Raw genomic sequence first — 17,641 nt, 5'->3', positions numbered from 1 at the left:
AGAGGCCACTTAATTGGCCTCTCGGCAGGAAGGCCGTCGTCAGCCTATCCTGCCCCCGGCAAAATTTGCTTGCCGATGGGGCAGCAATGGGCCCTACCGCCCGCCACCTGTCACGATTCTAGGGGTATCCCTCCCCACCTCTGACTCTGCCTCGAGGGCCCATAAAATGAAGCCCATGAAAACTCGTTAAAGTCACGTGCCAATGGAAGGCTTACAATGAGATGCGGCAGCGTCCTCCGATACTTTTTACAGATTTCACCCTTCTCACTAATCTCTTCCATCAGTCTTGTATATTGTTCCCCTCAACTGCACTTGCAACTTCAGCAGGATTTTTAACCTTTGGCAAGTAGGGTGAGCAAATTGTCCATGCAACTTTAAGATAAATTTGTTTTTTTTCCTCTCTGATTCTTATCACCTGATGCCATTAGTACTTGACTAACACTCTGATGAGAAAGATCAGGTTTTGTTAAGGGGATACAATAATGAACATTGACGGGCCCCCCATTTTACTTTTATTTTTAGTTATTTTTTATTTTTTACATTTTTTAGAATTTATTTTTCTTTTGTTTATTTCATTTCATCATAGTTTGTTCAGTTTGCTTATCCACTGTTTTTTTTTTCATGTTTGTACTTGCTGCTGTTCAATCTTCAGTTCGTTAACACCCTATCTGTACTAATGCTTTGTCTTTCAAAACACCATTACCATATTGTTTGCCTTTGCTCCATGACCTCTTGGTCAGCTATGTGGCCTTGTCCAATCTACACCTCCTTTATTATCTCTTGCCCCACCCCCGGCTCACTTGCTTATAACCTTTGACATTCCTAATATTTGCTAGTTCCGAAGAAGGGTCACTGACCCGAAACATTAACTCTGCTTCTCTTTCCACAGATGCTGCCAGACCTGCTGAGTGGTTCCAGCATTTCTTGTTTTTATTTTACAATAATGTCCTGATTGGGTAAATTGCAGATTTTCAAACTTTCCAAAAATAATTGTCTTATCAAGCTCCCTGTCAAATTTCATTTATGCCTTTTTAATAGAATGTTTACTCAATAGCATAGGTATCGCACTAGAGACTACATCAATACTTATAAATTGGCTTACTCAAGCCATTTCACAACTCTCTTTAGTGGCCTCATTGTGTTGTCATCAGTAGGCCTAAAACAAGTCGTACTTTTATATTCCTTAACCTTGCGTCGATCCTCACTACTTAGTGAATCAAGATAACATTTTAACCAATCTGTCCCACTTACTGTTGAAGAACAGTTAAAGGAGTCCACAACTGACACATTCATCACAGGACTAAAACTACTTGCGACCAATATAATTTGCTTGGATTCATCAGTATCTTCATCCTGTTCCTCAGAATTCTCTTTATCATGTCATTTCAAGGTCCCTGCCTCTTTGCTTTGGGCAGTTCACCACTGTTTCTTGGGCATTCCTGGGATTATTTGCCTATTATTGCTATTCCAATGTTGTCTTCTGCTGTAATAGCCAGATCTGCTGAAGGTGCTTTCATCCTCATTCTGGCTGTCTTTAATCCTTCTGTTGTATTGATGAATGCATCCGTTCTCTTGATTATTTCGAAATTTGGCAATCTTCTATCCTTTGTGTCACCGTGGAATGTCTCATTTGTTCCATGAAGGCTGAAGGCAATAACTTTTTCCCTAGGAACTTTTTTAAAACAGCAGACATCTGATCCAATAGGGTCTCCTTCTCTGAGAACACAACACCAGTGAGAACTAGTTGCCTGTCCACATGCAACCCCTTGGCACAATCTAGTAATTTAAACACTAGGACTGATCTAGGGATCCCCAAATTGAATTTTGTCAATCTCTTACACAATCTGTTGAAGTCCATGATATATTCCTCCATGGAACAACGATCTGTATTCTGAAAACTATCAAATTCTGACCATGCTTCATTGGCATTTTACAGATCATCTTTCCTGTAGATTTTAATCAAAGAACTCTAAGAGAACGTCCAAACCTTTATCATCAATCCAACTGACAGGCATCTATCTCACAAAATACTTTACTTCAGATTTTACTTCTTGTAGGAAACGACAATGCCAAGGCCATATCTTGTTTTCTCCCTGGTAGGGATGTACCCTGTGTCCACATATCCACCTCATTCTTCCACTGCACATATGGTTCAGATGCTGAGAACACTGGAGGGTAATCATAACCCGATAATTTACATTTGATAAACCAACATGCTTAGATTCCATACAAATAGACAAAACATTTTTCCAAAGACGTGTGCCAGTTGGAATCCCTTTAATTGTCTATATAATGTGCAGCATACATCCTCACACCACATATCTCATTCTATTAGGATATATGCAGGGTGATGGTGCAGTGGATTTCCAGAGTAGATCTGATGCTCTGGCTTGCAAATCAGAATTCTGCTGTGTCTTATTTTTAAGTAAAATGCAAACCCTATTTTTAAAGACACTAACTGTAGACAAAATTAGAAACAACATTTTGAGAGTTGGTTGCTTATGACCCATTCTGATTATTGCTTAATCACTAGAAAAAACATACTCCTGCTAAGTAGAACTAGGCATTTTATGTTTCAAATCTCCAAATATTAAATGTAAATTAAGAAGTAAAATATATTAACTGAATATAATGAGAAGTCAGTACATAGTTTAGCCTGAACTCTGAAGTCTGGCAATTTTTTTGAAATAAAAATAATTTTTGAAATTTTAACAATAAACTGGTAATTTTCATGATCATTTTATCCAGTGTCAGCCCATAAAATTACCAGATTTATTGAACTCATTCTCCAAACTTGTCAATGGTGGGTTATGAACTCACAGCTTCTGGTTTCCTAGTCCAATAATGTAACCACATGCCAAGGAAATTTTACGTCCACCTAAACAGGCAGATAGGACCAAAAGACGGCACCCCGGAGAATACAGGTCTCCAGTAGTATTGCACTCAAGTATCAGCCTAGATATGCGCTCAAGTCCTGGAGTAGGACTTGAATCCATAACTTTCTGACTCTGAGATAAGATTTTCTGCCAATGAGCCAATCTGATGCTCTAAATTCAAAAAATGAGGAAAAAAGTTCACAAATACTGAATAATTGAATTTTTTGATGTTCCATTATTCACTTGTAGTTAAAGGAATTGAACTTACATGTCACAGTGACCAATCTGTCAACAACAAACTGTTGCCCTCCATATCCAAGATAGCCATGTGCTACTGTTTCCATATACTACACAGAAGAAAAGATACAATGACATTAAACATTTGAAAAATGGCAAACTGAAAAGAATTAAAATGAAATATTATTGAATATGAAGACGTACCTGTGCTAAGCTCTCAACCCCTCCAAGTTCATTGAAAACTTTCTGAAATATAAATGAACGCCAACATGTGAATGTTCACTAAGTCATCTTAGCAGACACAGCTCATTGGAATGGGTGGGACAAATTCAGGTCACATCTATATTCACAGCACATTTGAAATGTATAACAGTTGATATTAAAAACTGCAGCAGGGTGATTGAGAGCTGCTGTGTCATGCACCGACTGATTAGGGCTCCAATCTCCAAGTAAGTGTATGGTCTGTTTAAGGACTTCCCTTTTAAAGATAATTGCACCTGGGGTGGGAGGAGATTCCTCAGCCAGGTGAACGTTAAAGGGGAGATTCAGGTGAAGTAAATTTTGATAGAGGCCATGATTTGAAGAGTTAAAGTTAAAGATTTTGTGGTCTTGTTTTGTGTGATGTGCATTAAAAGGAGGTGCTAGGAACTTGGATTGAGCAAGGCTACAGTTTGTAAAAGAAAGAAGGCTCAAAGATGGAAGGACTCTGTAACAAATTGCAATAACCCTCTGAGAAATCTGTTTTCCTCTTATGCTTCCCCTCCCCACCTTCATTTGCTCTGCTATTGATGGCTGTGCCTACAAATGTCTAGTTCCTATGCTCTGCAATTCTCTCCCTAAGCTTCTCTGGTTCCCTCTCCTTCTTAAAACCCACATCTTTATCTAAGCTTTTAGTCACTCCTCCCAATATCTCCTCATTTGGCTTCACATCTATTTTTCGCTGATTACACTTTCATGAAGTGACTTAGAATATTTTACTACGATGTTTTTGAATTAATCTTAGGTACATCAAGGGCAGAATTTAAATCGGGAATGGTGGCATGCGGGGTCAGAGAATCACGTCAGAGCTGTCCGCCCAGAAATTCCAAGTCGTGATGTCGGTTCCGGATTTTGTCAGCAGCAGGAAAACTCCAAGGCAGCACTGCCACCCTGATGCAACGGGAAGCTATTTTAAATTGCTAGGCAGTTTTTTTTTTAATGCATTTACATCTAATTATCCTCGACTTAATGGTTGGGCTCTTGATTTAGTGAATGGTGGGCAGCACTCAGGTGCCTTCAGGTTCACGACTGTTAAAATCTGGCAGCACTGAGGTGAGAGGCTTCAGTGCCACGACGGGGAGGCAGCCCTGAGCATTGCTGCATAGGGGAAGGAGGGGGTTCGGAGGCCATCGTCAGACTCTGTTTCTGCGTGCTCTGCAAGGGGTTTTGGGGTCTCAGGTCTCTGCAAAGGGTTTTGGGGTCTCGGGGGCCCCGCAAAAGGTTTAGGGGTCTCGGGGGCTCTGAAAGGAGTTTGCGTGTGTTTGGGGGCTCTGCAAGGAGTTTGCGTGGGTTTGAGCGGTACTGTATTGAGTTATCAAACTGCTGTGTGAGCTGTTTCGTCGCTCAGTCTGCTGGAATAGAAGGTTGCCTATCAGCAAGGATGGGCAATGAGGGCCATCAGGGACTCCGCTGGGAGAACTATCAAAAGCTCAGCTGCCAAGGTAGAGGCGTCTCTGCATCTACAGCGATCTGCAGGTCCACTGGTCACCTGGCATGGGTCTCATATACCCTTGTCTTTTTTCATCCCCGTGGCGTGATGTAGCACCTCCGACGGAGGGAGAACCAAGAGGCAGCTGCACCTGGCCGTGAAGCTCCAAGACGAGAGCAACAGCAGCCAGCCATGCCAAGAAAGGCCCACCTACAGCAAAGAGTGTACCAGACTCAAATCAGCTACCTCTAACTGTCCGAGTGCCATTGTCAACAAAGACTACGGTTCTCCAGGAAGGCCGTCACCAACTTATGTGCCCTGCTGCAGGACGAGCTGCGACCTCTGAGGTTTGGGGATCACCCTATGCCAGTGGTCCTGAAAATCAGTGTGGCACCCAACTTCTCTGCATCTGGATCTTTTCAGGAATCCACCAGGGACATGTGTGGGGTCTTTCAGGCAGCAGCCCACCGTTGCATCAAGGAGGTGACCAATGCCCTGTTCAAGAGGTTCTTCGACTATGTGCGCTACCAGACTGACCCAGACTGTCAGGCCGAGAGGGCCATCAGGTTCGGGACCATTGCTGGATTTCCCCGGGTGGAAGGTGTGATAGTTTGCAGACATGTTGCCATCAAGACTCCCACGGACCAGCCAGCTGCTTTCATCAACAGGAAGGGCTTCCAATCAATCAGCAATCAACTGGCCTGTGACCACCAAAAGCACTTCCTGCAGGTCTATGCTCACTTCTCGGGAAGCAGCCACATCGCCTACATACTTCCACAGTGCCAGGTGCCACAGTTTTTCAGGCTCCCCGCTCACCTCCAAGGATGGATTCTTGGGGTCAAGGGCTACCCATTGAAGACTTAGCTTCTTCCACTTGTGAGGAACCCACGCAATGCAGAGAAGTAGAGGTACAATTGTCATGGTTCCACTTGAACAATCATCAAGCAGGCCATTGGGGTACTGAAGATGAGAATCCGCTGCCTTGATCGATCTGGTGGTGCCCTGCAGTATGCCCCAGAGAGGGTCTTGCATATCATGGTAGTCTGCTGTGCGCTGCACAATCTAGTACTGCAAAGGGGGGAGGCCTTACATGATGATGAGATGCACGACACTCCTCCACCAAAGAAAAGGACGCAGAAGAGGCAGAGCAAGCAACACAAGATGGGGAAGACCTTGCACCAGAGGCTAGGCACATTGTGACATGTGAAGAAGGCAAGAGACAACTTCATAATCACTCACTTCCAGCCACCATGATGTTCACTCACAGAGAACCCAAGAAAGACTCACCTAAATGCATGTAGTCTATCCTCCTTTCCATTTGTGTTCCCTGACTGCTACTAGCTGCAATCTGCGCTAGTGCCCATGGGATAACATATGTTAATGAGGTCTGTGCCCATATTGGCATTCCACTAAGGGGGAAGGGGGTAGTCAGCAGCTCACAATTAAGGCATAATGGAATAATATCTTTCAGACAATGATCGCTAATGATTTGAACAAAAGAACCTTTAAATAATCAATACATGTAATATTTCTTATACCTGTGAAACCCCATGTGTGGCTAGGAGGTTTCCTTAATACATTTGCAAGTGCTCCTATGCAGTGTGATTCCTGCAACAGCAGCTGGGCTGGAGGCAGGCTGCTGATCAGTCTGCCCCTTGGCCTGTGATGACTTTGGCCGGTGTCCTCTGGCTGAGGCCTGGAAGGCACTGGCTGCCTGAGGGAGTCCTGACTCTCCTCATGCGTCGCGGCTGTAGGTGTTGGGCCCATTGATGGAGGGGCTGAGGAGCCGGTGTCGACGCTTGGAGCGCCCTGAGGGGAGCCCCCAGCTGTGGAAGGCAGCTTCTCCTCCTTCCTTTCAAGGCTCACTTGAACCTCCCTGCTCGCCAGAGAAGGACAAGGAGACGGAGAAGTCTCCAGGCGCCTGGTCCTTCTCTCACCTTGCCACTGCTGCGTTGAGCTCATGGCCAAGGCGATGGTATTCAGGTCTGCGCACATTTGTGAGATCTGGCTCTCCATGAGGGTCATCAACCTCTCGATGGAGGAAGCCATGCACTCACATGCCTGAGGCATGGCAGCGCTCATGTCATGGATGGACTCCTCCATCGTTCACTCGTGGCTGTGCTTAGCCTCTGGCATCTCCACCAGATGTTGCCTTACCTCTCTCTGCAACTCCAGCATGCCCTGTGCTGTCAACATCAGAGGTTCATCATCAGCCGGGGGCTCAGCATGGGCCTAGCCACCCTCAGTCCTCCGATGTCAGACCCCTCGGCCGTCTCAGCCTCAGCCAGCTGCTCGGGTACGTGTGCAGTGCTCTTACCAGCTTGTGACCTTGATTCTAAAGCCGAACAATTACCCTTCAAGGTGAAAATATCTGCGCTGGTGGAAACTACAGGAGTTCATGGGACGGTGCATCCTCTGAGTGCTCCTCCTCCTCCTCGGAGGCTGATGGCTGTTCCCCTGCAGCTGGAGTCTCCTGCAAATGCCGACCTGCACAAGAGAACACAAACCTGTGTGGGTTAGGGTGTGCAGATATCATGCCAACCATGCGCGATGTGGGTCTTCAGAAGTGATGTGTATGTCAATGAAAGCCATCCTCACTCTCTTGCGCAGAGACTCCAGTCTCTCTGTCTCATATTGCCCAGCTGCCCTGGATCCCTGCCAATTCCAAGGCCTCTTCCTCGGCTGGGGTGAGAGGACGCAGATCAGGAACTCCTCTGCCAGTCCAGGCTGTCTCCTCCTGTTGTGTGCCCTCTTGTCCTGCAAAAGGAAGGATGGAGATAGTAAAAATTCGCAGAGAGATCAACATGACAGTTCTGCTAATGACAGCCCTTTGTCCCCTACTGGAGGTTCTGATCTATCTCAGGCTGACACATGTTGTCAGGGAAGTTAATGGGGGTGAACTATGAAGGAAGGTGGCCTATGGCTGAGATGCAGCTATGCATCTGTCAGGATGCACAGCCTAACCCACACAGGTTTGTGTTCTCTTGTGCAGGTCGGCGTTTGCAGGAGACGCCACCTGCAGGGAAACAGCCATCAGCCTTTGAGGAGGAGGAAGAGCACTGAGAGGATGCACCATCCCATGAAATCCTGTAGCTTCCACCAGCGCAGATACTTTCACCTTGGAGATGCCTTAGCCCCTCTACCATCGATATGGTAGTGCCACACTCATGTCGCGCACACTCATGCATAATCACATGCAATCCAAAAAAAGGAGTGGTATGAAGCACTCACCTTGGCCGAACGCTAGAGGTCATTGGCCCTCTTTCAGCACTGCACCCAATTCCAGTGGGTGACCCCACGGCTTCTGACTTCCTCAGCAATCTCCACCCAGGCTTGGTTGCTAAGGTAGGAGGATCTCTTCTTGCCATCGCTGGAGAAGAGAACCTCCCGCCTTTCCCTTGCAGCCTGGAGGAGAATCTGCAGGGAGGCTTCACTGAACCATGCGGCCACCCAGTGTCTTGCCTCGGCCATCCTGTGCTGTCCTCCTCAGGGGGTTGGGAGGTCCAGGAATCAGTCCAGCAATGATTTCAGCTGCACAAAGCCGCCAATGACTCGAAGGAAGGAGTGAATGCAGGTCTGGCAGGCTTTCAAATATGGTGTCTGCTCTGTTGTCACCTGACGCTTTAGTCGGTGATTCGCATCCCGCCCCCGCCACGTGATGGGGGGCCCGCGTCTTTATTGTGCAAAATGGCCACCTCGTGCGAGATTGCAGTGGGGCGGCTGCCCAAATTATGGACAGGAACGGCGTCCAATTCTGGGCTGCTCATTAAATCCAGCCCCAAGTGAGAGGTTTCTAAGCTGAGGAATGTCATACGAATCAGCACAGGCTTATTTTTCTAATTGTTTGCACATAGTTCAATCTTCACACCTACGTTCTATTAGAGACTGGCATTGGCTGTTTCAAGAGAGGAACTGAATACTGTAGGATAATTATTGAACAGCCCCATTTCCTGATCCTATGAAACAGGAAAAACAATTCAAGGTCAAATTGTCTTGAAGTTTCTTCCTTGGGCACAAACTGGAAGCTAGGTCTGAAAATTTGCCCATATTATGCCCATCTTACTGATGTCAAGATGTGCAATCTTAACTTGTCATGCCTGGCATTAGCTGAGCAATAATGAGGTCAACAACTTCACGGCCCCGTTAATCCCAATGATGTGGCCAGTGACATTTTGAAAGGGGCCTACCACTGGGTGGCCAAAATGTCTTCCCATTTCAGGCATTAGGCCCATTTCAATACGCAAATCAAGGTCCTCGGAGTCCGATTACAGTTTTCGTTACTATTAGTTCCACAGACAATAGTACCAAAGAAGCTCAACAGAGGTAAGTTTGAAAATATATTTTTGGGGCCTGGAGGAGCTTGACCACGCAGACTGATATTGGCCAGTATCAGGAAGATGCACCAGGGTGGCCATTTGATGTCCTGCAGATTGTTGGTTCAATGCAAATAAGGCTGGGACCCTCAGCATCTTCACCGTCCATACAGGCGGCTGGCAGGCTCCACCAGTCAGGCATACAAGTCAGCAATGACTCCATGGACAGCTTGGAGCATTGCTAATAGTATCGGTAAGCTTTTTATCTTGGCTGCACAATATGACCTAAAATAGAATCACATCCTTCAAATTGAATTTTCTCTATAATATATGCCAAATGCAGCTGTAACTGAGTAACAGCCTGTGATAAATTAACTGCGTTGCTGATGTGTAATACTCAGGAAAGCTGATAGGTTTGTTATTTTGGTCAATAAATTTATATTCAGATGTTCGTATCAGGGAGAGATGATGCGGAAGACATCTCAACACTTATGGCTAGATTATATGACACCATGCCTTTGACTCTTACTACACGCACCATAATTATTCATTGGCTGCAAATCTACTTTCACTTATAAAATAATATGCTCAGACAATTAAAAAAAATTCCCTTTGTTTTCATATTTGACGTCCTTTCATTATGATTATTAGTAAATACTGCATTACAAAAGATTAAGAAAGTAATACAATCATGGTACAAATTTACTTTTTCTTAAACTTCTGATTTAACATAATATAGGCTGAAAATTCCAGTGACTCTACTGATGTGGCATGGTGGGAATGCTGTTTGCCACTTCAACAAGCATTGACCCTGTCCAAATCTTTGGAATAGAGTCACTTAAATTCAGGGAAGGCATCACTGCCTGTTTAGACAATAAAAGTGCCTTACCAATAAAGTGGAAGAGCTCTGAACTGCAACATGTCACTCTGGTAAGTGACACATCAAGTCCTTGTCCGGAGCAAAGGGAAAAGAAACTTTACCTTCTTGCCACACCTTCTGACTAGTTCTTGCAATATGTAGGGACCTTCCCTAGGCCCAGAAGAGGATCCAAAATACTACCAGGTATAGTCCTGCTGAGCAGATCAGTGGCAAATTGGGTATAATTTCAGGCAGCTCAGAAACACTACCAGGCTCACTTCCAAAATTGTCCCTTGATGTAATGAGGCAGGTTTAAAAGCCTGCTCCCACCCCAAGCACTATCATGGGTAGAATGTGGTAATGTGAGCAGCAAAAACCCATGGAATAACATTCTGCCCAAAATTGCAATTCTAAGGTAGCTCCTTGTTTTGACTGCATACGAAGTGTACATTCAGGAACTGCTAGCCCTTTCGGTGGCAGTATTGCTCCCGTTGATGTTGGGGGGTGGGGTCTGCAGAGCAACATGCATGCAGTCGATAGCGCTGGGAACCCGCTATCCTGGTGAATCCACCTGCCATTTCATCCAGCTGTTCCCTCCTCAGGGAAGAGAGGATGAAATCCCTTCTCATTGCTTACAGTGCCTCTGTGACCTCCCTGATGCATTTATGAATGGTAAACTGAGAGATGTTACTGATGTCAGCTGCTCCCACCTGGCAGGATCCACTGGCATCGAATGTTAGGGTTACGGTGACCTTCACGGCCACTGGGAGGGCCATCCTCACCCTGATTTGAGGCTCCAGGTTGGTGTGAAGGAGGTGGCACAACTCTGTGACGACCTCCTTTCTGAAGCCTAGCCTCCTCAGGCACTGCTCCTGACTCATGGCTAAGTAGGAGTGGCGCTCCCAGAACAGGCTTTGTTGCTAGGGACTTCAATGGACAGTCCTCCTCCTCTTCCCTCCTTGCAGAGATTTCCCTCTCCACCTTCTTCTCTCCATGTCCTGCTCATATTGCAGGCAAAGTGGTATTGGAGCAACTGCCCCCATACCTGTGTAAGGCACTGGTCTTTCCTCCCTTACTTTGGTCAGCAAAACCTGCAAATTGCTCCAGCAACTCACCACAGTACTTTCACAAACAGTGCCTTAGCAAAAGTCAAAAGCACCTAACCTGCAACTTGTTGAGTGGTCCTTGAAACAGCCCCACAACAGAGCTCATCTTGCTTCAGACCACTTGCTATTTCAGGAGTGATTAACGAAGATGCTGCCTGCACATGCATTGAACAAATTTTATATCCCGGCATTGCATCAGCCCATTAAGGTCACTAGCATCATGATAGTGTCCATTAAGGGTCTTTGAGCACACCTGTGTGCGCCACTCCACTTCGGTAACACTGTGCAGGAAGCAGCCAGCAGTGTGCATCATGTGCAGAGGTAGGCCTCAGTAGCAGTATGCTACTGAATTTCACTCCCAATCAACTCATGTTAGACTCATTAGTGGAGATTTTCCTGAGTCTGTGCACAGCCAAACTGCTTCATTTTTCTTCCATTAATTTAAATGCAAGGAAAATGAGGTTGGTTCCTCTGCAGGTGTGTGCTCTTACCCACTCAATATTATAATATACTCAAGAATGGTAAAAATAAGTGAAATAAAAGCATCCAGAGCAAAGCATCACCAAAAAGATATATTTTTTAAAGTAAGGATTAATTTTAATGGCACACTAAACCACCACTCAGTCATTAAAAACATCAGCAGCAGTCACAGGCCGGTCGGTAGCACATTCAGTGGACTGAGAAAGAGCTATTACAAATAATATGATTACCTCCAAATTACTAATGCAATATTACCATAATAGCAAGAAGTCATAATTTACATAAATCACCTACAAAGCACACAAATTGAGTGAAAGAAAGGTAAATGTGTATTGCTTATTATACAAACCTGATAAAATGGATCCCTCATTATTAATCTCAGACAGATTAACACCCGGAGAAAATTAGCAGGTGGAACTCTGTCCACCCACTCTCTGTAACAGAGAAGATACCATAACCAGTTACAAGTTCAATTGTAGATGTTGTTAACAAGGTTTTTTCAATGTACATGAGCAAACAATACTAACTTATAAATTAATTATCAGGGCATAACAGATTTCTGACGATTTGCCAATCAACATCAAGCTTTCTCTTTTCCTACTGCATAGTTTATGAAACTCCAGAGCAGGTTCTATACAGTACAAAGTACTAATTCGTACTGGCCCTGCATATTTATGTCAATCTACAATTAATATAGTTCTTAATATATTTATATAGATCAGACTAAATATTCTTGCTACATTTCTTGCAAAAAAGATTGCTAAGATTTGAAACCAAGCAATTCATTTCGACTCTTTCCCTTATGCTCTCCACTTATCTCCCTTGCCTGAAATTCATTTGGGCATTTACAGGTCATCAACAGTTTTTCTCAGTTAAGCTCAATGAAATGGACTTGATGAAAGGTCACCTCTTGCTCTATTCTAAACCTTGCTTCTCTCCACTACCACCACACCCACCCCTCTCCCCAACCCCTGCCACCACTACTCCTGCATGAAAGAAACATTCACATTTCTGCTTCTGAATAGCATTGCCAATTTAGTATTAAATCATGTTGATTCTTGTGCTCAGACCTGCATTCACAAATAACTGTGCCAAGCTTATCCAAAAATCACTTCAGAGATCTGTTATCACCAGCAACGAGAGGAGACTTTCATCCATGGCCTCACAGATAGGGAGGATAGGGGTATGATAGCACAGATGTTGTTACAAGGTGAGTAATCCAGAGGCTTGGACTAATGATCCAGAGACATGAGTTCAAATCCCTTGGACCAGATGGAAAGAGGAAGGAATTGTGAGAATTTGTAGGCTGTAAAGCAATGTTACTGCCTTGCTTACTGCTGCATTTAAAGACACAACATCTCAATTATTTTAAGCTGTTTTAATTCACCACTGAGTCCTGGGTCTCCTTCAGCTTGTTTCACACAGGGGTGAATATTCCTGACTTAGTTTTTTCTTTGGATGTCGGCGCCATTTTCGGGTCGCGAACCAAATTGCTTGAATAATGGACCTCCTGGTTGCTCTTTGTTAGAGCAAACCAATTAAAAGCCCAACTCCAGGCTTCTCGACCAATTAACGAGGGTGAGCGGGATGACATGCTCATTTTGTCAGAGGATTTATGATTAAACTTCTCCAGCAACCTGTTCTTGGGAAAGCAGCCGCAAGCGGGAACACGCAAGAGCACAGAATGTACTCTGGGTGGGTGACTTAAACGTCCATTACCAAGAGTGGCTCGGTAGCACCACTACTAACCGAGCTGGCCGAGTGCTAAAGGACATAGCTGCTAGACTGGGTATGCAGCAGTTGGTGAGGGAATCAACAAGAGGGAAAAACACACTTGACCTTGTCCTCACCAATCTGCCTGCCATAGATGCATATGTCCATGACAGTATTGGTAGGAATGACCACTGCACAGTCCTTGTGGAGATGAAGTCCCACCTTCACATTGAGGATACCCTCCATCGTCTTGTGTGGCACTACCACTGTGCTAAATGGGATAGATTTCGAACAGATCTAGCAATGCAAAACTGGGCATCCATGAGGCACTGTGGGCCATCAGCAGCAGCAGAATTGTACTCAACCACAATCTGTAACCTCATGGCCTGGCATATTCCCCACTCTACTGTTACCATCAAGCCAGGAAACCAGTCCTGGTTCAATGAAGGAGGGCATGCCAGGAGCAGCACCAGGCATGCCTCAAAATGAGGTGTCAACCTAGTGAAGCTAAAACACAGAACTACTTGCATGCCAAACTGCGTAAGCAGCATGCGATAGACAGAGCTAAACGATTCCACAACCAACGGATCAGATCTAAGCTCTGCAATCCTGCCACATCCAGCCATGAATGATGGTGGATAATTAAACAAATAACTGGAGGAGGTGGCTCCACAAATATCCCCATCCTCAATGATGGGGGAGCCTAGCACATCAGTGCAAAAGATAAGGCTGAAGCATTTGCAACAATCTTCAGCCTGAAGTGCCAAGTTGATGATTCATCTCGGCCACCTCCTGAAGTCCCCAGCATGGTGTTAGAGAAATTGATGGGATTGAAGGCCAATAAATCCCCAGGGCCTGATAATCTAAATCCCAGAGTACTGAAGGAAGTGGCCCTTGAAATAGTAGTTGCATTGCTGGTCATTTTTCAAAATTCTATAGACGCTGGAACAGTTCCAATGGATTGGAGGGTAGCGAATGTAACCCCACGATTTAAAAAAGGAGGCAAAGAGTAAACAGGGAATTATAGACCAGTCAGCCTGACATCAGTAGTGGGGAAAATGCTAGAGTCCATTAAAAAAGATGTAATAGCAGAGCACTTGGAAAACAATGACAGGATCGGACAAAGTCAGCATGGATTTACGATAGGGAAATCATGCTTGACAAATCTACTGGAATTTTTTGACGATTTAACTAGTAGGATAAGGGAGAACCTGTGGATGTGGTGTATTTGGACTTTCAGAAGGCTTTCAATAAGGTCCCACATAAGAGATTAACGTGCAAAATTAAAGCACATGGGATCGGGGGGTAAGGTACTGACATGGATAGAGAACTGGTTGGCAGACAGGAAACAAAGAGTAGGAATAAACGGGTCTTTTTCTGAGTGGCAGGCAGTGGCTAGTGGGGTACCGCAGGGATCAGTGCTAGGACCCCAGCTATTCACAATATATATTAATGATTTAGATGAGGGAATTAAATGTAATATATCCAAGTTTGCAGATGACACAAAGCTGTGTGGGAGTGGGAGCTGTGAGGAGGACGCAGAGAAGCTCCAGTGTGATTTGGGCAGGTTGAGTGAGTGGGCAAATGCATGGCAGATGCAGTGTAATGTGGATAAATGTGAGATTATCCACTTCGGTGGCAAAAACAGAAAGGCAGATTATTATCTCAACGGCGATAGAGTGGGAAAGGGGGAGGTGCAGCGAGACCTGGGTGTCCTTGTGTACCAGTCGCTAAAAGTAAGCATGCAGGTGCAGCAGGTAGTTAAGAAGGCAAATGGTATGTTGGCCTTCATAGCGAGAGGATTCGAGCACAGGAGCAAGGATGTCTTGCTGCAGTTATACAAGGCCTTGATGAGACTACATCTGGAGTATTGTGTGCAGTTTTGGTCTCCTTATGTGAGGAAGGATGTTCTTGCTATGGAGGGAGTGCAGCGAAGGTTCACCAGACTGATTCCTGGGATGGCAGGACTGACGTCTGAAGAGAGATTGGGTCGATTAGGCTTGTATTTGCGAGAGTTTAGAAGTATGAGAGGGGATCTCATAGAAACCTACAAAATTCTAACAGGACTGGACAGACCTGTTGCATGAAGGATGTGCCCAATGGCGGGGGAGTCCAGGACGAGGGGTCACAATCTAAGGATAAAGGAGAAGCCATTTAGGACTGGGATAAGGAGGGATTTCTTCACCCAGAGAGTGGTAAACCTGTGGAATTCTCTACCACAGAAAGCAGTTGAGGCCAAATCATTAAATATATCCAAGAAAGAGTTAAATATAGTTCTTAGGGCTAAAGGAATCAAGGGATACGAGGAGAAAGCGGGAACAGGGTACTGAGTTTGGACAATCAGCCATGATTGTATTGAATGGCGGTGCAGGCTTGAAGGGCCGAATGGCCTACTCCTGCTCCTATTTTTTATGTTTCTATCACAGATACCAGACTTCAGCCAATTCGATTCACTCCGTGTGATATAAAGAAACGACAGAAGGCACTGGATACTGCAAAGACTACGGGCCCTGACAATATTCTAGCTAACAGTGCTATTAAGCGGCACTTGCTTAGCAATAACCTGCTCAGTGACGCTCAGTTTGGGTTCCGCCAGGGCCACTTAGCTCCTGACTTCATTACAGCCTTGGTTCAAACATGTACAAAAAAACTGAACTCAAGAGGTAAGGTGAGAGTGACTGCCCTTGACATCAAGGCAGCATTTGATCGAGTATGGCATCAAGGAGCCCGAGCAAAACTGAAGTCAATGGGAATCGGGGGAAAACTCTCCGCTGGTTGGAGTCATACCTCGCCCAAAGGAAGATGGTTGTGGTTGTTGGAGGACATCATGGCAAGAGTTCCTCAGGGTAGTGTCCTAGGCCCAACCATCTTCAGCTGCTTCATCAATGACCTTCCTTCAATCATAAGGTCTGATGTAGGGATGTTCGCTGATGATTGCACAATGTTCAGCACCATTCACGACTCCTCAGATACTGAAGCAGTCTGTGTAGGAATGCAGCAAGACCTGGACAATATCCATATTTGGGCTGATAAGTGGCAAGTAACATTCGCGCCACACAAGTGCCAGGCAATGACCATTTACAACAAGAGAGAATCTAACCATCTCCCCTTGACATTCAATGGCATTACAATTGCTGAATCCCCCATTATCAACATCCTAGAAGTTACCATTGACCAGAAAATGAACTGGAGTAGCCGTATAAATACCGTGGCTACAAGAGCAGGTCAGAGGCTAGGAATCCTGCGGCGAGTAACTCACCTCCAGACTCCGCAAAGCCTGTCCACCATCTACAAGGCACAAGTCAGGAGTGTGATGGAATACTCTCCACTTGCCTAGATGGGGGCAGCTCCAACAACACTCAAGAAGCTCGACTCCATCCAGGACAAAGCAGCCCACTTGATTGGCATCCCATCCACAAACATTCACTCCCTCCACCACCAATGCACAGTGGCTGCCGTGTGTACCATCTGCAAGATGCACTGCAGCAAGGCTCTTTAGATAGCACCTTCCAAACCCACGACCTCTATCAACTAGAAGAACAAGGGCAGCAAATGCATGGGAACACCACCACTTGCAAGTTCCCCTTAAGTCACACACCATCCTGACTTGGAACTATATCGCCATTCCTTCACTGTCGCTGGATCAAAATCCTGGACCTCCTTCCTAACAGCACTGTGGATGTACCTACCTCACACGGACTGCAGCGGTTCAAGAGGTAGCTTGCCACCACCTTCTCAAGGGCAATTAGGGATGGGCAATAAATGCTGGCCTAGCTAGTGATGCCCACATGAATGAATCAAAACAAAATGCTGGCAAACAGTCCCACCCCATTTGTTTTTCTAATATTCCTGGCCCTCCCTCCTACTTCCAAACCCACCTTCAGGGGCTTGGGAATATTCCCCCCATATTGTCAGAAGTGGAATTTTGGCACTCAAAATCCAAGATCCACTGTCAAGAAGGAAATGCTAACAGCATCTTACAGGCCATGTTGGAATAACAGGAGCAGGTTAACAAGATTCTGCAAATTCCAGCAAGAAATGAATTGGGTTATGATTGTGAAAGTGGAAAGAACTGAAGCAGAGATTCAGAATTGACGCAGGTCTAGTGGATCCAAAGTAGCAGACTCACAGGCTGAATTTTCTGGCTCTTTTGAGGATTGCCTTGGAGACGGGGGTGTGGGCCGAAAAATTGTGTGGGGTGGCGTTGGCATGCACGTACAACGTTATCATGCCATGTCCATATTTTGTCAGCAGTGGACAGCAAGTGTGAATGGTGCGCGATTTTGGGAAAATGGTGATTAAGAGGTAAATAAGATTGTAACTGAGTGGTATTTTACAGGCCATTTGAATTTTCCGGTAGATGCAAGGGG

General features: G+C 45.3%; 1 protein-coding gene across 6 annotated transcripts in view; it reads right to left on the bottom strand.

Annotated features, from left to right (window-relative positions):
- Nucleotides 1-17,641, bottom strand: part of nek10 (NIMA-related kinase 10) — a 485,577-nt gene that overhangs the window by 358,021 nt on the left and 109,915 nt on the right. For all 6 annotated transcript variants that reach the window (XM_068059792.1, XM_068059804.1, XM_068059810.1 and 3 more), the window contains 3 exons: nt 11,908-11,992; nt 3,318-3,359; nt 3,145-3,223 (listed from right to left, as the gene is read on the bottom strand). In XM_068059792.1, coding sequence (XP_067915893.1) covers nt 3,145-3,223; nt 3,318-3,359; nt 11,908-11,992 — 206 coding nt within the window. The remainder of the gene's footprint in view (nt 1-3,144; nt 3,224-3,317; nt 3,360-11,907; nt 11,993-17,641) is intronic.

Source organism: Heterodontus francisci, chromosome 2 (genome assembly GCF_036365525.1).
Source record: "Heterodontus francisci isolate sHetFra1 chromosome 2, sHetFra1.hap1, whole genome shotgun sequence".
Lineage (NCBI taxonomy): Eukaryota > Metazoa > Chordata > Chondrichthyes > Heterodontiformes > Heterodontidae > Heterodontus > Heterodontus francisci.
The sequence above is the reverse complement of the archived record's forward strand: the minus strand, read 5'-3'. Positions and strand labels throughout refer to the sequence as shown.